General features: G+C 44.6%; 1 protein-coding gene across 1 annotated transcript in view; it reads right to left on the reverse strand.

The window, feature by feature from the left end:
- Nucleotides 1-26,504, reverse strand: part of ARSK (arylsulfatase family member K) — a 284,607-nt gene that overhangs the window by 155,250 nt on the left and 102,853 nt on the right. Inside the window, exon 4 of the mRNA XM_075325083.1 lies at nt 8,947-9,229. Coding sequence (XP_075181198.1) covers nt 8,947-9,229 — 283 coding nt within the window. The remainder of the gene's footprint in view (nt 1-8,946; nt 9,230-26,504) is intronic.

Genomic DNA, 26,504 nt, shown 5'->3' on the forward strand with positions numbered 1-26,504 from the left:
ATTTATGACAGTAACAGCAAACTGGATGAGCGATATCTGAGGACCTAGTTGTAAACGGTGGACTTTTTAATTTGTGGCAGGTGAAAACTGTCCCTTCTGAGGTATGCAGAAGTCAATTGGTTTCCGATACACTGATGTCTGGATTGAACCATTTTACAATTTTATGGTGGCATCAAGAAGGTGATTTCTGTATATGAGTGGTCCAATGTCAAGTTTGTGGTGAGATTAATCTATTGAATCTGTCATGGAATTTTATAAGTTCATGTTCAGACTGTTCAGTCCAGATTATTAAGATGTAATAAATGTAACAGAAATAGGCCAAGGGTTTGGAGCAGGATGCTAAAAAGTACATTTCAGTTTAGCTGTAAAATGTTTGGCATACTAGGGTGCCAGTTTGCTGCCTATAGCAGTTCCAGTGCATTATAGATATAGGTTCTTGCTAAAGGAGAAACGTTTTATGCTTGAGGATAAATCTGGTGAGTCTTAATATAAATTCAGAAGGGATCGCATTAGCTTCAAGAAACATTTGGCAGGTGGTTAGTCCATCTTTATGTGGGATGTTAGAATATAGGTATTCCATATCCATGGTGGCTAATATGGCAGTCTTGGGTAGAAGACCTATTGTAGATAGTTTTTTTTTAAAAGGTCCTTGATGTCTTGTATATAGCTGGCTGTTTTCATTACTAGTGGTTCAAGGACATTTCCTACTCACCCTGATATTTTTTCAGTGGGTGTTCCCATCCCTGAGATGATTGGCTTCCCTATGTTACATTTCTTAGGAATTTTGTATATGCTACCCAAAATTCATATCTTTGGATTCCCAGATATAAAGTTCAGAAGGTTTGTGGAATTTGTACACAGACCTCTGATAAATATTTTCAACTCCCTCATATACAGTGGGGGAAAAAAAAGTATTTAGTCAGCCCCCAATTGTGCAAGTTCTCCCACTTAAAAATATGAGAGAGGCCTGTAATTGACATCATAGGTAGACCACAACTACGAGAGACAAAATGATAAAACAAATCCAGAAATTCACCTTCTCTTATTTTGCAATATTTGTTTTGCAAATTATGGTGGAAAATAAGTATTTGGTCAATAACAAAAGTTCATCTCATTACTTTGTTATATATCCTTTGTTGGCAATGACAGAGGTCAAATGTTTTCTGTAAGTCTTCACAGGTTGGCACACACTGTTGGTGGTTTGTTGGCTCATCCCTCCATGCAGCTCTCCCCTAGTGCAGTGATGTTTTGGGCCTGTCGCTGGGCAATACGGACTTTCAACTCCCTCCAAAGGTTTTCTATGAGGTTGAGATCTGAAGACTGGCTAGGCCACTCCAGGACCTTTATATGCTTCTTACGATGCTACTCCTTCATTGCCCTGGCGGTGTGTTTGGGATCATTATCATGATGAAAGACCCAGCCACGTTTCATCTGCAATGCCCTTTGCATTCAAAATCTCATGATGCATGGCCCCATTCATTCTTTCATTTATTTCTTGATAGCCATTATGTTTTCTTCTTTATTATGTTGTATCACTTACTTTTGATATTTCACATATATATTCAAAACTATTGGAACAGCATGCAATTCTTGAATGGTCCTCCCACTTCTTCTCCTACTCCTTTGACCGGTTATAATCTGGCTCCTGACCACATCATTCAACTAAAAGTGCCCTAACTAAAGTCACCAATGACCTAGTAACCACCAAAGAAAGCGACATTACTCTTTCCTCCTTCTCCTGGACCTGACCTTTGCCTTCGACACAGTCTACCTCTCCCTCCTACTACAGATTCTTTCATCACTTGGCATCACAAGATTGGCCCCATCTTTGCTCACTTCATACCTAACCTACTGGACATTCAGTGTCTCCCACTCTCACACTATTTCCTCATCTTGCCCCCTATCTGTTGATGCCATCAAGGTTTTGTTCTTGGGAACCTCCCTTTTTCCATCTACACCTTCAGCCTGGGACAGCTCATAGAGTCCTACTGCTTTCAGTATCAACTCTATGCTGATAATATGCAGACCTACATCTCTGGACCCGATATTACCTCCATACTAGCCAGAATCCAACAATGTCTGTCTGCTATTTCATCCTTTTTCTCTGCTTGATTTCTAAAACTTAATGTGGACAAAACAGAATTCATCATATTTTCCCCAGCTCGCTTAATTTCTCCTCCCCCAACAGACCTACCTATCATAGTCAATGGCTGCCTCCCCAGTCAAGCAAGCTCGCTGCCTCAGGGTAACTCTTGACTCTTCTCTCTCCTTCAAGCCACATATCCAAGCCATTTGCACCTCCTGCCGACTCAAACTCAAAAAAATTTCCCGGATATATGTACGTTCCTTAATCAAAATCCTGTAAAAACACTAGTACATGCCCTCATTTTCTCCTGCCTAGACTACTGCAACCTCTTGCTCTGTGGCCTTCCTGCTAAGGGGTACTTTGCACGTTGCGACATCGCTACTGCGATATCGTCGGTGTGAAATCGAAAGTGACGCACATCCGGTGTTGGTAACGACGTCGCAACGTGTAAAGCCTAGATGCGCCGATAAACAATCACAAAAGCGTCGTAAATCAGTGATCTGTGTAGTGTCGGACATTTTCATAATGTCGCACCAATAGAGATACGATGTTGTTCCTCATTCCTGTGGCAGCACACATCGCTGTGTGTGAAGCCGCAGGAGCGAGGAACATCTCCTTACTTGCCTCCACCGGCTATGCGGAAGGAAGGAGGTGGGCGGGATATTTACGTCCCGCTCATCTCCGCCCCTCCGCTTCTATTGGACGGCTGCCGTGTGACGTCGCTGTGATGCCGCACGACACGCCCCCTTAGGAAGGAGGCGAAACGCCGGCCAGAGCGACGTCGCAGGGCAGGTAAATGCGTGTGAAGCTGCCGTAGCGATAATGTTCGCTACGGCAGCTATCACAAGATATCGCATGTACGACGGGAGCGGGGACTATCGCGCTCGGCATCGCTAGCATCGGCTAGCGATGTCGCAGTGCGCAAAGTACCCCTGACACTCTTTCACATCCTACAATCTATTCTAAACTATGCTGCAAGACTAGTCCAATTCTCCCTCCACTATTCCACAGCCTCTCTTCTCTGCCAATACCTTCACTGGCCTTTCATTGACCAAAGACTTCAGTTCAAAACCCTAATGTTATACAAAGTCATCCATAACCGGTCTACTCCATACAGCTGTGACGTAGTCTCCTGGTACCTGCACGCAACCTCCGATTTTCACAAGATCTCCTTCTCTATTCCCCTCTTATCTCCTCATCCCGCAATCACATACAAGATTTCTCTCATGCATCCCCCATACTCTGGAACTCTCTAGCCCAACATATCAGACTCTCACCTACCGTGGAAACCTTGAAAAGGAACCTGAAGACCCACCTCTTTCAACAAGCCAACAACCTGCAGTAACCCTTAGGGGTACTTTGCACGTTGCGACATCGCTACTGCGATATCGTCGGGGTTAAATCGAAAGTGATGTACATCCAGCGCTGGTAACGATGTCGTAACGTGTAAATCCTAGGAGAGAAGATGAACGAGCGTGAAACTGTCAAAAATCGGTGATCTGTGTCACGTCGTTCATTTTCATAATGTCGGTGCGTCCGCAGGTACGATGTTGTTTGTCGTTCCTGCAGCTCCACACATTGCTGTGTGTAAAGCCACAGGAGCGACAAACATCTCCTTACCTGCGCCCGCCGTCCACCGGCAATGTGGAAGGGAGAAGGTGGGCGGGATGTTTACATCCCGCTCATCTCCGCCCCTCCGCTTCTATTGGCCGGCCAATTAGTGACGTCGTGGTGACGTCGCTGTGACGCCAAACGCACCGCCTCCTTGAAGGAGGGATTCTTCGGCAGTCACAGCGACGTCGCAGGGCAGGTAAGTGCGTGTGAAGCGATAATGTTCGCAACGGCAGCTATCACAAGATATCGCATGTGCGACGGGGGCAGGTACTATCGCGCTCGGCATCGCTATCATCGGCTAGCGATGTCGCTGCGTGCAAAGTACCCCTTAGTCCACTATACTGGTGCACGACCAACTTTACCCTCACCTAATCTATCCTCACTCATCTCCTGTAGACTGTGAGCCCTTGCGGGCAGGGTCTTCTCCTCCTGCCCCTGTCTGAGCCTTGTATTGTAATGATTATTGTACTTGTTTTTGTTATGTATACCCCTTTTCACATGTAAAGCGCCATGGAATAAATGGCGCTAATAATATTTACTTTACAGCAGTGCCTTGCATTTTATTTTATGTCACATCACATAACATACTAAAATTAATACAGTATATCACAAAAGGGATAACACCCCTCACATTTTTGTAAATATTTCATTATACCTTTTCATGGGACAACACTGACGATACATGACACTGTATATTAGTCAGCGTACAGCTTGCATAATGTCGCGGGCGGGGAGGACGCCGCCGCTGCTGGTCGCTCACTAACGCTCGGGTCCGGCGCTGCTGCGGCTGCTCGGTGGCTCGAACGGTGGGCCGGATCCGGGGACTCGAGCGGCGCTCCTCGCCCGTGAGTGAAAGGGGTGGTTGGTTTGGGGGATTTAGTCTGTGACGCCACCCACGGGTTGTGGTGAAGATGGGCACCACCGCTGCTGGTGACGGGGATCCCGGGAGCGATGGCAGGGAGCAGCTGGGATGTTGTTTTCCCCCTCCATGGGTAGGGGTTGGTGGTCCCGGGGCCCGGTGGTGAGACGAGGAGGCAGGGTTGGTGAGGTGAAGGGTTGCAGGGACAGCGCGGCGCGGTGCCGGATGGCACGGGTGTACTCACTCAGTAAGGCTATGTGCGCACGTGTGCGTAATTCATGCAGTTACACTGCGCTTTGTAGCGCAGCGTAACTGCATGCATCCTGCGTCCCCTGCACAGTCTATGGAGATTGTGTAGGGGCCGTGCGCACATGGCGTTTTAGAGCGCAGCGCTTCGGCTGCTGCCGAAGCGCTGCGTTCAAAGAAGTGACATGTCACTTCTTCCGTGCGCTTTGCCGGCAGCCCCTGCTCTGTCTATGGCAGGAGCTGAAGGCAGAGCGCATGGAATCGGCTTTTTTTTTTTTTCACTACGGACTTTTCTGCAGCGATTTAAAGCGCACATGTGCTCTTCAGATCGCTTCAGAAATTTCTGCAGTGACTGTACGCAACGTGCGCACATAGCCTTAGAGATGCACAAAGTCCTCGGTAAACCAAACGGCTGGATGGACGGGTCCCTCAGCCGGCTGCTGTGTCTCTCCCTGGACAGGGGATGGCGGCTGTCTTTCCCTGCACCTTGATGTTCTTGCTTGACTACTATGGATCCCCAACGGTAGTCCGCTCCCCGGTGTATGGGTACCGGAGGAGCCCGTTTGCCCGCAGGCGCTGGCCCTTGGGTCTCTAGCCTTAGGCGGTAGCTGTATACCCTCACGGTGTGGGCGGTTGCCTTCAATCGGGACTTTTGCTGTTAGGAAACCCCTGGGGTTCCGGTCACATTCGGATTTGACTATTGTCGGCCGCTCCAAGTCTGGTCGGGGTCCGATGGCCCTTCCTGTGTGTGCTGGCTTCACTTCGCTCCCCGGTCGGTACCGGCGAGCCAACGCCCGACCCCGGTCCTACGGTTCCGCGTTGCTTCACCACTCCTGTAGATGGCCAACCTTGCTGTCAGTGTCTGGGCCACAAACCCAGACACCCAAGTGCTCAGTCCTCTCACTTCAAACTCCAAACTCTATCTGTCACTTTTCCTGCCTCCAGGCCTGTGAACTCCTCGGCGGGTGGGGCCAACTGCTTGGCTCCGCCCCACCTGGTGTGGACATCAGACACTGGAGGGAGGCAACAAGGGTTTTGTGTTTGGCTGGTGTCCCTGTCTAATGGGGGTGGGGTGTTTGTGTGTTATCTGTGACGACCTGGCTAGTCCAGGGCGCCACACATAACAGTGTAAATTTGGTGCCTTCTAAATAATTCAACATACAGCCATTAATATCTAAGCCACAGGCAACAAAAGTGAGTATACCCCTAAGTGAAAATGGCCAAATTGGGCACAATTAGCCATTTTACCTCCCCAGTTATCGCTCACACATTCTCTCATACTAGTCACTGGAAATTCAACATGGGTCCTCGTGGCAAATAATTCTCTGAGCATCTAAAAAAAGAATTGTTGCTTTACATAAAGCTGGGCTAGGCTATAAGCAGATTGCCAACACCTTGAAATTGAGCTGCAGCACGGTGGCCAAGACCATAGAGCGGTTTAACAAGAAAAGTTCCACTCAGAACAGGCCTCTCCATGATCAACCAAAGAGGTTTAGTGTACGTGCTCCGTGCTAAATCCATAGGTTGTCTTTTCAGAATAGACATATGAGTGCTGCCAGCATTGCTGCAGAGGTGAAAGGAGTTGGGGGCCAGTTTGTCAGTGCTCAGAACATATGTCGCACACTGCATCTAATTGGTCTCCATGGCTGTCATCCCAGAAGGAAGCCTCTTCTAAACATGATTAATTTGCTGAAGACAAGCAGACTAAGGACATGGATTACTAGAACCATGTCCTTAGGTCTGATGAGACCAATATGAACTTATTTGGTTCAGATGGTGTCAAGTGTGTGTGGCAGCAACCAGAAAAAGAGTATAAAGACAAGTGTCTTGCCTAAAGTCAATCATGGTGGTGGGAGTGTCATGGTTTTGAGCTGAATGAGTGCTGCTGGCTGTAGGAAGGTACAGTTTATTGAGGGAACCATGAATGCCAACATGTATTGTGACATACTAAAGCAGAGCATGATCCCCTCCTTTTGGAAACTGGGACGCAGGGCAGTATTCCAACATAACGACCCCAAGCACAGCACCAAAAGACCACTGTCTTGCTAAAGAAACTGAGGGTAAAGATGCTAGACAGGCCAAACATGTCTCCAGATTTAAAACCCTATTGAGCATCAGTAGGGCATCCTCAAACTGAAGGTGGTGGAGCGCAAGGTGTCTAACATCCACCAGCTCCATGATGTTATCATGAAGGATGGAAGAGGATCAGCAGCTCCTGTAAATATAATGATATAATAAAATAATTACAAACATGTGAGGGGTGTACTCACTTTGTGAAATACTGTAGGTTACAGCAACATGCCCCTTTATATGATTCATCGTTTATTGGGATTTTCCTCCTGGGTTGTGCTAGCAGGGTGTTTTGGGTAACATTTATTTCTTTATAGCCATTACATTTTCTTGCTAAGCTGTTTCACTTACTTAGTCACAATGTATTATTTATTCTGATATGTTTTTGCTCCTTCACCTCTATGTTCATTTTTTATTTGATAATTACTGTACGGCAGTTACTATATCTTGCATCTTATGTTATCTCCCAGCACATATATGAATATTTATACATATACTGTATATTCAATATTTGTCATAGATATCCTATTTAATTGTGTGTCAGATCAAGTACACTTAAAGGGGTATTCATATCTCTAAGATCCTATCCTAATATGTAGTAGGTATAATAATAATATTTGCAAATACCTCCAGTTAGAAATGTAGTATAGTTCTCCTGATATAGCCATGTCTCTTACCTCATGTGCAGGGCATTGCTGCTTAGGTATCCATGGGTACGATCACGAGCAACTGACTGACTGTCACTATATGTGTTGACGTAACCATGGGTACCTAAGCTGCAATGCCCTGCACATGAGGTAAGAGACATGGCTATATCAGGAGAACTATACTACATTTCTAATTGGAGGTTTCTGCAAATATTATTATTATTACTACTACTACACCTACTACATATTTGGATAGGATCTTAGAGATGGCAGTACCCCTTTAAGCACTATTATGGGCTTGTCTGGTGACTATGTGCTACAGCCACTTGCTGGTTGGTTAGTAAACATTAACTATTTATAGGTGATCACTGTCAAGCAGGGGGAACCGTAAAGGGAGACTCTAAAGCACCAATGTAGGTGACTATATTTTTTTGTACATTGCTATTGAAATGTGTTTATACAGTGTGTCCACCCATATCCTGTCCACCGCCATTAACTTGAGAACAGTGGCAGCTATAGGCATAGAAGTGGTGTCTAGGTATAGTAAAGCATCCATGCGCTACGCAATGAAGCCACCTATAGCGCCACCTGGTGGAAAACAACAGAGTTAGCCTTTTTATCTTGAAAATGGAAACAAGATAGAAAAGAAAAGTGAATTGCAAAGTTGTAGGGCATCATCAATTCAAGACGAATCGACACCTTGCCTACAGAAATGCTATGATTAGAACGTGTAAAACTCACAAACCTGCGAACGTGTAGCGATAACTCATGGAGACCTTCCTACAAGTCATTGGGTATGGTGGCTGCGTGAAGTGGCCTCCACGCTCACCTGACCTGACCCCATTGGACTTCTTTCTGTGAGGTCACATCAAACAGCAGGTGTATGCGACCCCTCCACCAACATTGCAGGATCTACAACGACATATTACAGATGCTTGTGCAAACGTGTCACCTACTATATTGCACAACGTGCAGCAAGATACGGTATGCAGTCCAGAGTCCAGATGTGCATTGCAGCTGGCGGTGGCCACTTTGAGCATCAAAGTTTAATAAGCACCATATGCATGACCAGCATTCAATGATTTGGGGGGGGTCATGGGTTTCATATCATAGCATTTCTGTATGCAAGATGTCGATTCGTATTGAATTGATTATGCTCTACAATTTTTTAATTCACTTTTTTTCCTCTATCTCGTTCCGTTTTAAAGATAAAAATGCTAACTCCGTTGTTTTCCACCAGGTGGCGCTATAGGTGGTTTCATTGCATAGTGCGAGGCTACTTTACTATACCTAAACACCACTTCTATTCCTATAGCTGCCGCCATTCTCAAGTTAATGGCGGTGGACAGGATAACAGGATATGGGTGGACACACTGTATATACCATATGTATATACGTATCCACTGAATGATGAAATTACGTACTTTCTGAAGCCAGTAAGGAGAAGTTAAAAAAGTTGATGAGCCAAAATTCTCTCCCATGTTTACTGAAGGATATGGATGCGGCAAGTTTAAACCCAAGTATAGAAAGAATGGTTGTGACGAGTTTGCTGCTTGTTTTTTTAACCAGCTGGTGGCCAGATCTGTGTTTCTCCAGTCCTCTTCCATGATGCGAATTTTAGTCTTGTTGGTAATAAGAGAAGTCACTGGTCTACCTTCTTGTCTAAGAAGAAACGGCACATCTCTGGTCCAGGCTTCCACACGATTACTGAAAGTAGAGAGAACTGGTATTATACACTGACACCACTGTACAATGGGATGATGAATAGATCTGTAATGAATAGTTGTGAGTAGTGATGGGCGAACTCGCAGATATCAGAGATCGGCGGGACTAACCAGATTTAAAAAAAAAAATTGGCTCCGGCCCGGAATTCATCCCGGATAACTGGCCAGGTGCCGTTCCCCACATAAGTCTATGGGACCAGAATCTGGCACTTAAAAATGGTAGTAGAAGGGATATGGGGATTAGAGCACGTACGCTATACATACAGAGTCTCCGGCGGAGCTGTAACTGCTCCAGGCCGCTCACTCTTCTTCTGAGGCCGCTCATTTACCTTTATGCATATTCACTGCTTCCCCTGCCCACTGATACTCCTGGCATCTGTAATTGGTTGCAGTCAGATGCTCCCTCAGCCTGTGTGACAACGTCTGACTGCTTGCAATCACTTACCCTGTCTGCGGGTCACTATTGTGGTATAAAAATAAATAGGCGTAGGGTTCCCCCATATTGATGCATAAAGGGAGGAGGGGTACACAGCCTCATATAACCAACAATGAGTGCTGCTTAATGTGTGAAAAAGCAGAATCAATAAGAAGCGCACATCCAATGAGAAAAAAATGAAAAATATTTATTGAATCCATAGAAACACACACAATATAAACTCAATTAAAACCATACATGAACCATGACCATGACCTCCACAGTTGAAAATATGCACATAAGGACAATAATAAGACCAATAATGATATATTTCAAGAAGGTGAGTGTGCAAAATTGGTGAGGATTATTTATATCTACTGTATACTTGCTAATTAAATCCTGGGAATAATCTTGATTATTTATTATGAATATCTTTATCATACAATTCCTTGTTATGCAAGATCACATGTGTGTATATGTCGCGGGCGGAGGAGGGGACGCTGCGCTCTCCCACTGCTCGGGTCCGGCTGCTGCTGCTGCTCGGCGGTGGCTCGAGCGGTGGGCCGGATCCCGGGGACTCGAGCGGCGTTCCTCGCCTGTGAGTGAAAAGAGGGGGATTGATTGTGGGGATTTGATATTGTCCGTGACGCCACCCACGGTTGTGGTGAGATTGGTGACACCACCGCTGCTCTGGACGGGGATCCCGGGAGCGATGACCGGGAGCAGCCTGGATGTTAATTCTCCCCTCCGTGGGTAAGGGGTTGGTTGTCCCGGGGCCCGGTGATGGGGTAGGGATGGATGGCAGGCGGGTTACGGGGCCTGGTGAGGTGCAGGGTCGCGGGGGCAGCGCTGTGCCGCACGGCACGGTGGTACTCACTCAGCCAGTAACACACACAGAGTCTCTGATGAAACAAACGGCTGGATGGACGTGTCCCACAGACGGCTGCGGTGTTTTTCCCCTGACCTCAGGTTGGTAATGTAAGTCCTTTCCTGCACCTTCCGTACGCTCCTCCTGCGCTCCGGTTTGCAGCTGGCTCCCCGGTTCAGTACCGGTGGGCCACCGCCCAGCCCCGGCTACCTACGGTTCCACCAGACTGTCTTCCCGGCTCTCGCAGACGGCCACTACCGTCTGCCTGACTGCTACACGAGGGCCCTAGGCTCCAACCTAGGCCCCAGTCTGCGTCTGCCTCTCTGCAGACCTCCTCTCTCTTCCTCTGCCTGGACTTGTCTGGGCTTGTTTCCTGCCTCAGGCCAGCTAAACTCCTCGGTGGGCGTGCCCATCTGCCTGCCTCCGCCCACCTGGTGTGTCTGTCTGAACCCGAGGAAGAAATCAGGTCTCACTGGGGATGACTGCTGTGAACTGCTGAGGGTGGGGGTGTGTGTGTGTTGTTAACTGTGGCCCCTGGCTTGTCCAGGGCGCCACATATATGTGTGCATATAATTATGCGTATATGTACTGTATATATATATGTTGGTATAGGTCCTTGACTTATAGATATATATTATATTTAATTCCTTGACTGTGGGATTGATCTATTGTCTCTGCTATTTTACATCTAGCATACTTACATTGGTATTAAACCATTGCCTTGCCTATAGACATACTGTATATTACCCCTATTAACCATTTTTTGGCTGTGGGAACACAATCAATTATCCTCAACAATTTTGCACACTCACCTTCTTGAAATATATCATTATTGGTCTTATATTTGTCCCTATGCTCCAAAGACAATTACCAGTCTTGCAGCGCTCCTGCTACCAATGGTGGAACATATTGGATGATTTTTGGTCATATGACTGGACCAATATACAAATAAGTAAAGAGATATTTTATTTGTACATTAAAATATGGTTAATTATACAACACGTTTCGGCTCGGATGTTTTATCCTTCAGCTGCCTTCAGGTATAATTGTGAGAAAAAAGATGTATACATCTTTTTTCTCACAATTATACCTGAAGAAGAGAGTTCCACTATTTCAACACCTTTTATATATAAAAAACTCACTACACTCAGATTGGCACCACGTTTGTCTCTTTCTATCTTCCCCTGTCTCCAGGGTATTTTTTCATTTGTCCTTATGTGCATATTTTCAACTGTGGAGGTCATGATCATGGTTCATGTATGGTTTTAATTGATTTTATATTGTGTGTGTTTCTATGGATTCAATAAATATTTTTCATTTTTTTCTCATTGGTTGTGCGCTTCTATTATGTGTGACTCTTCTTCTCCTTATGGGTTCCCCCATATTATGATAGCCAGCACAGATATAGCATATGGCTACAGGATGCAGCCCCCAGCCGTGCGCGTATCTTGGCTGTGTATCAAAATAAGAGGACCCGCATGCGGCTTTTTAATAAAATAAATAAATTATTTATTTAAAAACAGCATGTGGTCCCCTCCCATTTTGATACCCAGCTTTGATAAAGCCCAACAGCTGGGGGCTATTATTCTCAGGCTGGGGAGACCCATCCTTATTGAACCATCTATTAGATGTGACAATCCTGGCACTTTACCCAGCTCTTTTCGATTGTCCTGGTGCAGTGGCAATCGGGGTAATAAGGGGTTAATGGCAGCTCACAGCTGCCACTAAGCCCTAGATTAGTAATGAGAGGCATCTATGAGACCCCCATTACTAATCTGTAAGTTAAAAGAAATAAAACACAAACGCCAAAAAAATCCTCCATTTGAAATAAAATACAAAAACACACATCCTCTTTCACCAATTTATTATCCCCAAAAACACCTCTGTAGGTCTGATATAATCCACACAAGGTCACACGGCGATTCCAGCTTTGCTACATCTGAAAGCACAGCGCGCGGCCATGGAACATAACCGCCCGCTAGGAACTTCAGGCAGAGACTGAGCCATAGCGATGAGGGAATGTCACTCAGCTTATTTGCGGTTACATCTGGAGACTATCAAGGTCCTTCACTTGTGATCGCAAGTAACCTGACTCAGGTGATCTAATTAAACTGACTGTCCTCACCTGCATCTCCTGGCAGAGAACCGCTGTTTTTTGCTAAGAGATGCAGATTTGGTGCTGAAATTTTTACATCATATTTCTGCACCCATTCTACACCACCTGGCAAAAGAAAATCGCATCACTACTACATCATACTGCACACGGTTTTGATGCATTTTTTTGCTTGTAGGTGTAGACTAGGTGCATGAATATGGTGTAAAAACGTAATCAAATTTGCATCCTTTGGCCCAAACATGCAAAAAACACAGTTTTGAAGCTGTTTCATTGCGATCTTCTGCCAGGAGGTGCAAAATTGGTGCACTGGACAGGGTTTGTGATTGGTAGTAGTCAGACACGGTCACACAGGTTGGGGGTGTGTCTGACTGCAACAAATTATAGATGCCAGGACTGCCAGTGAGGGGGAAAGCTGTGAATATGTATGAGGCTAATAAGAGGCCCCGGAAGGATAATAAGTGGCCTAGAAGCAGATACAGTCGCCCCGGAGACTGAGTAAGTATAGCATGCTTGCCTTATTTTTACTGCTTCTTAATTTTATTTTTGTTTCCTGAGTTGCCGGACCCAGATCATGAGCCAGAGTTCACTGACAACTCTGGGCCTGGGACCGGCACCCGGACACTTTTTAGACCGTGCAGATTTGGACTTTTACAGTTCTGGTCCGCCCATCACTAGTTGTGATCTCCGAGTAGTAGTTAAACCACTGGATCTATTGACCAATATTAAGTATATGCAATCTCAATTGATAAGGTCCCTGGTCCCCCAATGTATTACTACTCTACTAGCAAATCTATAATTTGAAAAATTGTAATTTCTATTGAAAACAAATGGGATGGTAAAAATCACTCTACCAATAGTCTTATTATAGCAGATATTACTCTGTTTAACCTGGGCAACTTGTTTGCTGAGCTACAAAATTTGTATAAGTACTGCCGTACTTTAGACACTGTAGAAGACATGAGGGTGTATAGTTTGTAATGCAAATCTGCATTAGGCTGGATTCACGCATCTGTGACGCGGACCACGATGCATGGGTTGGCCTTGGAACTCTTGTCCTGAACTTGACAGCTCCGTATATCACTATGAGACTGTTGAGTTCGGGTGAAGAGACACGACTAATCCAAAAAGGCAAAAATTAAATTTATGGAATAAACTAAATAAAAATTGCCATGTGCATATGTATTCACCCCTTTTACTATAAAGCGCCTAAAAATTTCTGGTGCAAACAATTACCTTCATAAGACACATGCTTAAGGCCCCGTCACATGCTAAGATATATCTAACGATATGTTGGCGCGGTCACGGAAATTGTGACGCACGTCCGGCATTGTTAGAGATGTCGTAACGTGTGACAACTCCGAACGACTGTTAACGAGCAAAAATACTCACCTTATCATTGCTCGTTGACACGTCATTCATTTTCATAATGTCTTTCCTCCTTCTGTGCGCCGGTTGTTCATCGTTCCCGAGGCAGCACATATCGCTACGTGTGACACCCCGGGAACGACGAACACAGCTTACCTGCGTCCCGCTGGCAATGCGGAAGGAAGGAGGTGGGCAGGATGTTACGTCCCGCTCATCTCCGCCCCTCTGCTTCTATTGGGAGGCTGCTGTGTGACGTCGCTGTGAAGCCGAACGTCCCTCCCCCTTCAGGAAGAGGATGTTCGTCGCCTACAGCAACGTCGTTAGGGAGGTAAGTACGTGTGATGGGGATTAACGTATATCGTTGGGGTCACATCGTTAGTGACGCACATCCGCCGTCGTTTGCGATATCGTTTCAAGTGACACCTAGGAGCGACGATCACCGGTCGCAAAAGTGTCAAAAATCGTTGATCGTTTTCACGTCGTCCATTTTCATAATATCGTTGGTTGTTCATGCCGCAGGTTGTTCGTCGTTCCTGCGGCAGCACACATCGCTACGTGTGACACCGCAGGAAAGAGGAACAACCTCGTACCTGCGGCCGCCCGCAATGAGGAAGGAAGGAGGTGGGCGGGAAGTTCATCCCGCTCATCTCCGCCCCTCCGCTTCTATTGGGCGGCCGCTTAGTGACGTCACTGTGACGCCGAACGAACCTCCCCCTTAGAAAGGAGGCGGTTTGCCGGCAACAGCGATGTCGCTAGGCAGGTAAGTATGTGTGATGGGTGTTAGCGATGTTGTGCGCCACGGGCAGCGATTTGCCCATGACGCACAACCAACGGGGGCGGGTACGCTCGCTAGCGATATCGATAGCGATATCGCAGTGTGTAAAGTGCCTTTTAGTGTCCACGGGTCTGTTAGTATATACACACCTTTTCTGAAAGGCCACAGAGGCTACAACACCATTAAGCAGGATGCACCACTAACCAAACAACATCATAAAGACCAAGGAGATTTCCAAACAAATTAGAGACAAAGTCAGGGTTGGGTTCTAAAAAATAGCCCAATTTCTGATGATCCCCTGAAGCACCATCAATCCATTATCATCAAAGGGAAAGAACATGGTACTATAACAAACCTGCAAAGAGAGGGCCACCCACCAAAGCTCTCAATCTGGGCAAGGAGGGCATTAATCAGAGAGGCAGCACAGAGGTCAAAGGTAACCATGAAGGAGCTGTAGTGTTCCCAAGCAGAGATTGAAATATCTGTCCATTCGTCCACAAAAACCCGTACACCCCATAGAGCTGGCCTTTATGGAAGAGATGCCAGAAAAAAAGACTTAAATTTACAGCCAAAAACTAGAAGTCTTGTTTTGAGTTAGCCAAGAGACACGTGGGAGACTCCTCAAATGTATGTAGAAAGGTGCTGTGGTTAGAGGAGAGCAAAACTGAACACTTTGGCCACCAAGGTAAACGCTATGTCTGGCACCAGACCAACACAGCTCATCACCCCAAGAACATCATCCTCACAGTGAAACATGGTGGTGTCAGCATTATACTATAGGGATGTTTTTCTGCAGCAGGGACAGGGAAAATGGTCCTAGATGAAGGTTGATGGATAGTGCGAAACATAGGGATATTCTTGTATAAAAGCTGTTTTCAGCTGTTAGTCACCTGAGACTGAGACAGAGGTTCACCTTTCAACAAGACAATGACCCAAAGCTACTGCTAAAGCAACACGCCAGTGGTTTAAAGGGAAACGTGTAAATGTATTGAAGTGGCCTAGTTAAAGCCCAGACTTTAATCCAATTGAAAATCTGTGGTCAGATTTGAAGATTGCTGTTCACCAGAGGAAACCATCTAACTTGAAGGAGCTGGAGCACTTTTGCCTTGAGGAAAGGGCAAAAATACAAGTGACAAGATCTGGAAAGCTCATAGACTTATCCAAAGTAAATTACAACTAATTGCTGCAAATAAAGGCTCTACAAGAGCTGACTGTAGGGCAGTGAACAGTTATGCACAGTGAAGTTCTTATTTCTTTTGTACTATATGTTCTTTGCTGCACAATAAAATGAAAACCCAAACCAAATGATCACAGTTGTACACATTTTCTTTACATGAGCTTATGCAAACCCTCAAAAAAATGATGATGATAATAATAATAATAGTAATAAATCTTTAGTTCTATAGCGCCAACATATTCCGCAGCGCCTTACAATTCAGGGGGTTCATATACAAACAAGTAACAGTTATAGAAAATACAGTACAATAATTAGAGCAAAAAAACACAACCCTGGTCATGAGAGCTTACAATCTACAATGAGGTGGGGGGACAAGGTACAGTCATATGAAAAAGTTTGGGCACCCCTATTAATGTTAACCTTTTTTCTTTATAACAATTTGGGTTTTTGCAACAGCTATTTCCGTTTCATATATCTAATAACTGATAGACTCAGTAATATTTCTGGATTGAAATGAGGTTTATTGTACTAACAGAAAATGTGCAATCCGCATTTAAACAACGTTTGACCAGTGCAAAAGTATGGGCACCCTTATCAATTTCTTGATTTGAACACTCCTAACTACTCTTTACTGACTTACGAAAGCTCTAAATTGGTTTTGTAACCATATTGAGCTTTGAACTTCATAGGCAGGTGTATCCAATCATGAGAAAAGGTATTTAAGGTGGCCACTTGCAAGTTGTTCTCCTATTTGAATCTCCTATGAAGAGTGGCATCATGGGCTCCTCAAAACAACTCTCAAATGATCTGAAAACAAAGATTATTAAACATAGTTGTTCAGGGGAAGGATACAAAAAGTTGTCTCAGAGATTTAAACTGTCAGTTTCCACTGTGAGGAACATAGTAAGGAAATGGAAGAACACAGGTACAGTTCTTGTTAAGCCCAGAAGTGGCAGGCCAAGAAAAATATCAGAAAGGCAGAGAAGAAGAATGGTGAGAACAGTCAAGGACAATACACAGACCACCTCCAAAGACCTGCAGCATCATCTTGCTGCAGATGGTGTCAATGTGCATCGGTCAACAATACAGCGCACATTGTACAAGGAGAAGCTGTATGGGAGAGTGATGCGAAAGAAGCCGTTTCTGCAAGCACACCACAAACAGAGTCGCCTGAGGTATGCAAAAGCACATTTGGACAAGCCAGTTACATTTTGGAAGAAGGTCCTGTGGAATAATGAAACAAAGATTGAGTTGTTTGGTCATACAAAAAGGTGTTATGCATGGTGGCAAAAAAACACGGCATTCCAAGAAAAGCACTTGCTATCCACAGTAAAATTTGGTGGAGGTTCCATCATGCTTTGGGGCTGTGTGGCCAATGCCGGAATCGGGAATCTTGTTAAAGTTGAGGGTCGCATGGATTCAACTCAATATCAGCAGATTCTTGACAATAATGTGCAAGAATCAGTGACAAAGTTGACGTTACGCAGGGGATGGACATTTCAGCAAGACAATGATCCAAAACACCGCTCCAAATCTACTCAGGCATTCATGCAGAGGAACAATTACAATGTTCTGGAATGGCCATCCCAGTCCCCAGACCTTAATATCATTGAAAATCTGTGGAATGATTTGAAGCGTGCTGTCCATGCTCGGCGACCATCAAACTTAACTGAACTGGAATTGTTTTGTAAACAGGAATGGTCAAATATACCTTCATCCAGGATCTAGGAACTCATTAAAAGCTACAGGAAGTGACTAGAGGCTGTGATTTTTGCAAAAGGAGGATCTACAAAATATTAATGTCACTTTTATGTTGAGGTGCCCATACTTTTGCCCCGGTCAAATTTTGTTTAAATGCGGATTGCACATTTTCTGTTAGTACAATAAACCTCATTTCAATCCAGAAATATTACTCAGTCCATCAGTTATTAGATATATGAAACGGAAATAGCTGTTGCAAAAACCCAAATTGTTATAAAGAAAAAAGGTTAACATTAATAGGGCCCAAACTTTTTCATATGACTGTACAAGTGCTTATCAACAATGACAATCCAAGCATCTCAAAGAAATGGGGGATAGTTAAAGCCTGCAGTCAGCCAGAACTTTGAGATGCTTTTGGGTTTGACGGGGAGTTATGTTCTGAGAAGTTGTGGAGGGACTATGTGAATTGAATTCGATTAGGGAGTGTGATAGGCCACCCTAAAAAGATGTGTTTTTAGGGAGTGTCTGAAGCTGAGTAAAGTGTGATTCGTCCTAGTTTTTTGGGATAGAGCATTCCATAGTGGCTCAGCGGGACAAGTCTTGGATCCAGGTGCGGATTAGTGTGGATGTTAGTCGAAAGTCGTTTGCAGAGCGTAGTGTATGGGTAGGGTGATAGACAGAGACGAGGGTGGAGATGTAGGGGGTGCTGCACTGTGGAGAACTTTGTGGGTGAGATCAAGCAATTTGAAGTGGATCCTGTGATATCTGGGCAGCCAGTAAATGACTGGCACAGAGCAGAAGCATCCGAGTAACTGTTAGCCAGGTAGGTGACCCTGGCTGCTGCATTAAGGATGGACTGTAGAGGAGAAAGTCTACTTAGGGGGAGACCAACTAATAGAGAGTTACAGTAGTGAACAACAGTAAACCACCAAGTTGTGAGGTAGTAACACACGAAAAATGCCAACGGGGTGAATACTTTAGTAAGGCACTGTATATTTCATTAGAATTATACACTTTCTAAAATTTAGAAAGATTTCACCCTATGTACAGTGCCTACAAGTAGTATTCAACCCCCTGCAGATTTAGCAGGTTTGATAAGATGCAAATAAGTTAGAGCCTGCAAACTTCAAACAAGAGCAGGATTTATTAACAGATGCATAAATCTTACAAACCAACAAGTTATGTTGCTCAGTTAAATTTTAATAAATTTTCAACATAAAAGTGTGGGTCAATTATTATTCAACCCCTAGGTTTAATATTTTGTGGAATAACCCTTGTTTGCAATTGCAGCTAATAATCGTCTTTTATAAGACCTGATCAGGCCGGTACAGGTCTCTGGAGTTATCTTGGCCCACTCCTCCATGCAGATCTTCTCCAAGTTATCTAGGTTCTTTGGGTGTCTCATGTGGACTTTAATCTTGAGCTCCTTCCACAAGTTTTCAATTGGGTTAAGGTCAGGAGACTGACTAGGCCACTGCAACACCTTGATTTTTTCCCTCTTGAACCAGGCCTTGGTTTTCTTGGCTGTGTGCTTTGGGTCATTGTCTTGTTGGAAGATGAAATGACGACCCATCTTAAGATCCTTGATGGAGGAGCGGAGGTTCTTGGCCAAAATCTCCAGGTAGGCCGTGCTATCCATCTTCCCATGGATGCGGACCAGATGGCCAGGCCCCTTGGCTGAGAAACAGCCCCACAGCATGATGCTGCCACCACCATGCTTGACTGTAGGGATGGTATTCTTGGGGTCGTATGCAGTGCCATCCAGTCTCCAAACGTCACGTGTGTGGTTTGCACCAAAGATCTCGATCTTGGTCTCATCAGACCAGAGAACCTTGAACCAGTCTGTCTCAGAGTCCTCCAAGTGATCATGAGCAAACTGTAGACGAGCCTTGACATGACGCTTTGAAAGTAAAGGTACCTTACGGGCTCGTCTGGAACGGAGACCATTGCGGTGGAGTACGTTACTTATGGTATTGACTGAAACCAATGTCCCCACTGCCATGAGATCTTCCCGGAGCTCCTTCCTTGTTGTCCTTGGGTTAGCCTTGACTCTTCAGACAAGCCTGGCCTCGGCACGGGTGGAAACTTTCAAATGCAGGCCGTGGAAGGCTAACAGTAGTTCCATAAGCCTTCCACTTCCGGATGATGCTCCCAACAGTGGAGACAGGTAGGCCCAACTCCTTGGAAAGGGTTTTGTACCCCTTGCCAGCCTTGTGACAATCCATGATCTTGTCTCTGATGGCCTTGGAATGCTCCTTTGTCTTTCCCATGTTGACCAAGTATGAGTGCTGTTCACAAGTTTGGGGAGGGTCTTAATTAGTCAGAAAAGGCTGGAAAAAGAGATAATTAATACAAACATGTGAAGCTCATTGTTCTTTGTGCCTGAAATACTTCTTAATACTTTAGGGGAACCAAACAGAATTCTGGTGGTTTGAGGGGTTGAAGAATAAATGACCCTCTGAATAAACTTTTCACAATTTAAAAAAAAAAAAATAAAAAAAGAAATAACATTCTTTTTTGCTGCAGTGCATTTCACACTTCCAGGCTGATCTACAGTCCAAATGTCACAATGCCAAGTTAATTCCGAATGTGTAAACCTGCTAAATCTGCAGGGGGTTGAATACTACTTGTAGGCACTGTATCTGTGACAAACATGCCTCCTGAAGCCACAGGTCTCTGAAAGACAAAATACCAACCAACTACTTTCTTTTCCAGCTACAGTAAATTGCAAAAACTTATTTCTGTTCCTTTTCTGTACTATAAAATGGCCTAATGATTTCATCATAAAACCCAGAGGTCAAAATGTATCTATCATTCTAATTAATGCAATCATCTCTATGACCCCTTGAGATAATTATGAATGTCTTCTTGTTTGTATGGAGTCCATTATTTGTGCAGTGGTCTAACACATAATCTATACCATTCGATTGCCTCGGATAAAACCCGCATTGCTTTGAAATCCGTTAAAAGCTTTGTGTTCAGACATAATTTCAGTTGTTTTTATAATATGCTTTCAGCAATGCTTTTAAGCTGTAATTTTTGAAAGGAATATAAAAGTTTGTGTATATGAACTCCATGATGCATCTTGTATAGTGCCTGTGTGCATCACATTGCCCCCTACATTGCAGAAATAAACCCTGTTCAATGCGTCAGGTCAGTTGAGAACTTAAATCTGTCATCAGGTTTGCAAGCTGAAGACAGCATGCTGCAAGGGTTAACAGATAATGCAGGGATGCCTGTCTTGCCAAGGTGTGATCAATTGTTTATTTGCTTTGTATGTTAAAGCAGCAGGAGTTCTCATTGCTTGGATTACATTGTTGGTGCACAAAAGTCAGGTACGCCGACTCCTTTGATTGACACCTCAGTGACAATGTGCATTCTCTATTGAGAGCCTGGTGTGGGTGGGACAGCACTCAGCTCTGCTACTGTTGCGGGCAGGGGTGACTGACCACGGCAGGGAAGGCTACCCGAGGCGCTTGGATCCAGGTTCAAAGCTGTGGCTCGAGTGGCAGCCGGATTTGGGGCTCGCGCAGCAGCCCGCCGCCCACAACAATAAAAAGGGGGTATTTACAAGGGAAGAGTTTGTCAGTAACGCCACCCATTGGTTGCGGTGATTGTTGGTGACACCGCCGCTGCCTTGGTATGGGGCGCCCGGGGCTGATGGAGTGGGGCAGCAGGATGGTATCCCCTCCACGGATAGGGGAGGTGTTGTCCTGGGGCACCGGTGTATTCGGGTCCCACAGCCTGGTACAGCAAACAGGCGTTCCTTCCTCCTACACTTAGTGTTTGTATCCTTAGTTTGACTACTCCGTTTGAAACGGGGAAGTCCACTCCCGGTGGTGATTCTGTGTGTTGGGAGCTGTGGCCCGCGAGAACTGACCCGTGGGATCTTAGCAGGAAATTGCGGAGCCCTATCCCCCTCGTTGGGCTTCCGTCTCGCTCTCTGGGCTTGCTGGTGGGACAAGACGTGGAATCTTGTCCTCTGCTTGCTAATTGACAAGGGGCTTGAAGCAGTCCTCGCCCTAGGGTCCAGGCACCCCGACTGCACGGCCTCTGGACCGGATTCCCGCTGTCGGCACCGGCGGGCTACAACCCTGCCCAGGTCCACTTAAGGTCTCCCGTGACCGGATCTCCATCACCTGTGGCCCTGTCTGCCGACTGCCACCTAGTCAGTAGTCCGGTAGTCCAGGGGCTCCAACTCCTGACTACCCTGCCACTTCACATTCCACTCGCTTCCTCTGTCTAAACTGTCTTGTTCCCTCCCAGAACACCTCAGGACCCCTAGGTGGGCGTCACCATCTGCTTGGCCCTGCTCACTGGTGTGTCCCTATTGTCATGGGGGGTGACTAGGCTTTGCTGGCTGATGTTGTGTACCTGGGAGTGGGTTTGGTTGGTATGCCAAGGAGGATGGAGTCCTGCACCTGGAAGATTTGTGCAGTCTCTGTGACAACCTGGTTTTGCCAGGGCATCATACTACATAACTGAATATGAAAATTCTGATTGTGTCAGAATAACGGCACAGAGTAATCTAAGTGACACATCGCTGGATTCAGGATCTCTTTGCCTACATCATACTGCTCTCAGATCAAGTAAAAAAAAAACCTGCAAACAGATTGTTTTTTTTCTGAACAAGTAATCTAAAATTCACAGACAGACTACATTTTTTTCGGACACGTAAAGCTGTAATAAATTCTTAGGATTTTAACCCTTTAACAACATAAGCTATACATGTAAGGTGCAAGTCGGAAGATGGTGTATAGAGCGGGCCCATATGGTGAGCCCGCCCCATATTCGGCAAATAATGGCTGTGTATTACAGCCAGGACCTGCTTCTAACAAATAGCTAGTAAAGCATAGCTCCGCCCACGATTGTAAGCCTGTTAAATCCGATTGACAAACTCTGACAGCAGGATTTAACACGCATCGGCATAGGGGCGATCCATTCTATTTTACTTTTTGTCACAAAAAATGCTGCTTTAGCCCCAAATTTTGCATTTTCACAGGGGTAGGAGATAAAAATGAAACATACAATTTGTTGTAAAATTTCTCCTGAGAACATCAATACCCTATATGTGGTGGAAAACTATGCATGGCTTGGAAGGGAAGGAGCATCATTTGACTTTTGAAGAGCAAAATTGGCTGGAATAGATAGTGGATGCAATGTTGTATTTGGAGAGTCCCTGATGTGCCTAAACAGTGGAAACCCCCCACAAGGGACCCATTTTACAAACTATACTCCTCAAGGAATTTATCTACATGTGTGGTGAGCAGTTTGAACTCCCAGATATTTCACTAAAGTTTAAAAAAAAAAAAAATCTAATTTTCCCCACAATGTTTTATCCCCCAAATTTTTTTTATTTTCAAAAGAGTCACAGAAATAAATGCAACATTCAGTTTGTGGAGCAATTTCTCCTGAGTACAGAGATACCATATATGTAGTGCAAAACTATTGTTTGGCTGTATGGCAGGGGTCAGAAGAAATAGAGCATCATTTGACTTTGGAGTGCAAAAGTGACTGGAATCAAGAATAGAAACCCCCACAAGTCACCCCATTTTGGAAACTACACTTCTCAAGGAATTTATCTAGATGTGGCTCTTTGAACCCACAGGTGCTTAAGAGAATATTATAACATTGAGCTGTGATAATTAAAAAAAACATACACTTTTATAACAAAAATGTTGTTTTAACTCCAAATCTTTCATTTTTACAAGGTTAACAGGAGACAATTGATTATGCAATTTATTGTGCAATTTCTCCTGAGTACAGCGATAGCCCATGTGCGGTGGAATGCTACTGTTTGGGAACACATCAGGGCTCGGTAAGGAAGGAGGGTTATTTTGGCTGCGGACGCCATATTACATTTCTAAATAAATGAGAATCAAAAGTTCATAAACCAAATTAAAATAATTTTTATTGTATATTTTAAAACCTGTAATTTCAAGTTCATTTTTATTTCAAGTTCATTTTTGCACTTTGTACTAATCCTATTATTATTGCATGATATAATTAACAGAGCTGTATATTGCATTCATTTTTGTGCTCCCTTGCTGATTTACTCTACAAATTATCATCAGTCAGAGGCTCACATATCTTGTATTTAATTTGATGAGGCTTGTGTATTATTGCAATGCAGGATGATGGGACAAGACAACCTGCACGCTAGCAAGCACAGTGTGTTGGTCGCACTTGGCGCTAGTTGTCAAACTGTCACACACCCTTAAGGGCCATGGATAAGTTCCCCTGCCTGCCGATCCTGGTGAGGGAGGATTTTAACAGAGTCCTTCCCAGGCAGCAAACAGCGCGGCGGCTGGCGACAGGGCACACAGCAGCAGGTGGGACAATTACACCAAGAAAATAACTAAACGGAAAAGGAAACAAAACACAAGGCTGATACCACAGCAGAAACCAAAAGGGAACTGTACCCTGCTGTAAACAAAACTAAAGCTGAACCCTACAGCAGGAGATTGAAGAGGAAAACTTCAGAGAACCAGCACAAGCGAAACCAGCCAAACCACCCACATTATATTGGAAGGAGAGGAGGAAAGCGGAATGGAGGGAACCTCTCACCAGCTGACTGTGTCAGATGATACAGCATCTCATATCTGCTGGCAACAGATCATACCAGGGGACCTGGTGTCCTGGAGCTCCTGAGTGACATCATTGATGGAAGCAGTGGCATCCCACCTACCAGCGACCCTCAGGGTATGCAGTGCTTGGTCACAGTGGGCACTCATACAAACTCCGCTCCCTGATGGTTACACCTTGCCCCTCGTGACCAGCGAAGGCAACGGGTGACCTGTCGGGGAGCTATAGCATGCGTAGGAGAACGATGGACCTACTCAAGTGCAGATCCACCAGATCTGACAAGTAACATAATATTTAGTCAATTGTATAGTGACAATAATACTTATAGGATGAACTATTTTTTGGACAATATTTTCATTGTATAAAACACTTGTTCTAAGTAAATTTTAATTGAAATATATTCCATGCTAATTTTTGTAGCATCAGTGCCAGGTACTAGGATCTGTTTTTGATTTTGAAATTAGGTGGTTTTAAGATATACAATAAAAATAATTTTAAAAGAGTTGTGCACTACTTTTACATTGATGGCCTATCCTTAGGATAGGTCATCAATGTCTGATCGGCTGGCGTCTGACACCCTGAACCTCGCCGTTTAGTTGTTCTCGGTGCGGGCGGTGGCAGCAGTCAGCCAGAAATGCTGAGCTCTGGACCTACCGAGTCAACTTATAGCAGATGCGGCCGGGTAATGCACATTCGCCTCCCATTTTAATAAATAGGAGGTGGATGTGCAGTAACCAGCCATAGCCACTACGAGAAGATGGGGCAACTCCGGAACTGAGCATTTCTGGCTGCTTACTGCCGCCGTTGGCACCAAGAACAGCTGATCGTGGTGGTGCCAGACATCAACCGATCAGACATTGATGACCTATCCTAAGGATAAACTAACAATGTAAAAGTAGGGGATAACCTCTTAAAGGAGAACCAAGAGTCCATAAAGTTAGTTTATCTAGAAAATTATTGAGTCATTATTCATGATTGGCAGACCCGGACAGTAAAAGTCTGTATCTGCACAGGTTCACAAGTACCCGTGCACCGAAACCGGGCCTGGAGTTCTTGGGGAACTACGGTTAGCTATCCAAATGTGGCAACTCGAGAAATTAAAAAAAAAATGAAAGGGGCATGTCACCGATTGGTGATTTTGCACGTTTTTGCGACGATTTAAAATTGCTCATAGGTGTCACATGCAATGACATCGCTAACACGGCCAGATGTGCGTCACAAATTCCGTGACCCCAACGACATCGCTTTAGCGATGTCGTAGCGTGTAAAGCGGCCTTAAGTGTGCCAATACCCCCTATGTGGTTGAAAACTACTTTTCAGGTACAGTGCAAAGCTCAGAAGGGAAGGAGCATCATGTTGGACTTCATAATTTGCTGGAATGGTTTGCAGGTGCCATGTCATATTGGCAAAGCCTCTGAACTGCCAGAACACTAGAAACTCCCCACAAGTAATCCCATTTTACAAACTGCACCCTAAATAAATTCATCTAGGGGTGCAGTGAGCATTTCAACAATACATATTGAAAAACACTTTATTTTGCCAAGAGATGCAGATTTGGTGCTGAAATTTATGCACCATATTCTTGCACCAAATCTGCATCTTCTGGAAAAAAAAACGCATCAAAATGATGTGATAGTGATGTGATTTTTTTTTTGCCAGGAGATGCAGATTTGGTGCAGGAATATGGTGTATAATTTAGCAAACAAATGCACAAAAAAGGTTTTGACACTGTTTTGGTGGGGTTTTCTACATCAAAACCGCATCATAACACATGCGGTTTTGATTAGATTTTGTGTGTCACAAAATGTTATACTATTGGGCGGTAAAAAAAAAATAATTACATTCTTACTACTAAAATGTTGTTTTAGCCCCAGATTTTACGAAGGGAATAGGTAAAATAATGTGTAACACAAACGCAGTGAATGTTGCAGAATTAAATTAAATTAAATTAAAAATTGCAAAGAAGACCTTGTAATGCCGAGTACATTGTAATGCCCATACATTGTTCACAGCTTGTGCTCATCTTTTCTTCTCCGAACAATAATTCTTTCAAATGTCTCAGTCTGAAGAGGGCTTCTTCAAAAAAAATAACTTTCCAGGAAATACAGGAATAGTTCTGCGGAGTGCTGGGGAAAAGTTTTTTTCTCTTATAAAGTCTCGTTCAGGCTAGCGCCACACATCCGTGCCTCCGGTACGTGTTTGGCATTTTTTACACGTACCGGCGGCACGGAGACATGTACAGCAATGCTACCCTAT

This window comes from Anomaloglossus baeobatrachus, chromosome 1 (assembly GCF_048569485.1).
Source record: "Anomaloglossus baeobatrachus isolate aAnoBae1 chromosome 1, aAnoBae1.hap1, whole genome shotgun sequence".
Classification (NCBI taxonomy): domain Eukaryota; kingdom Metazoa; phylum Chordata; class Amphibia; order Anura; family Aromobatidae; genus Anomaloglossus; species Anomaloglossus baeobatrachus.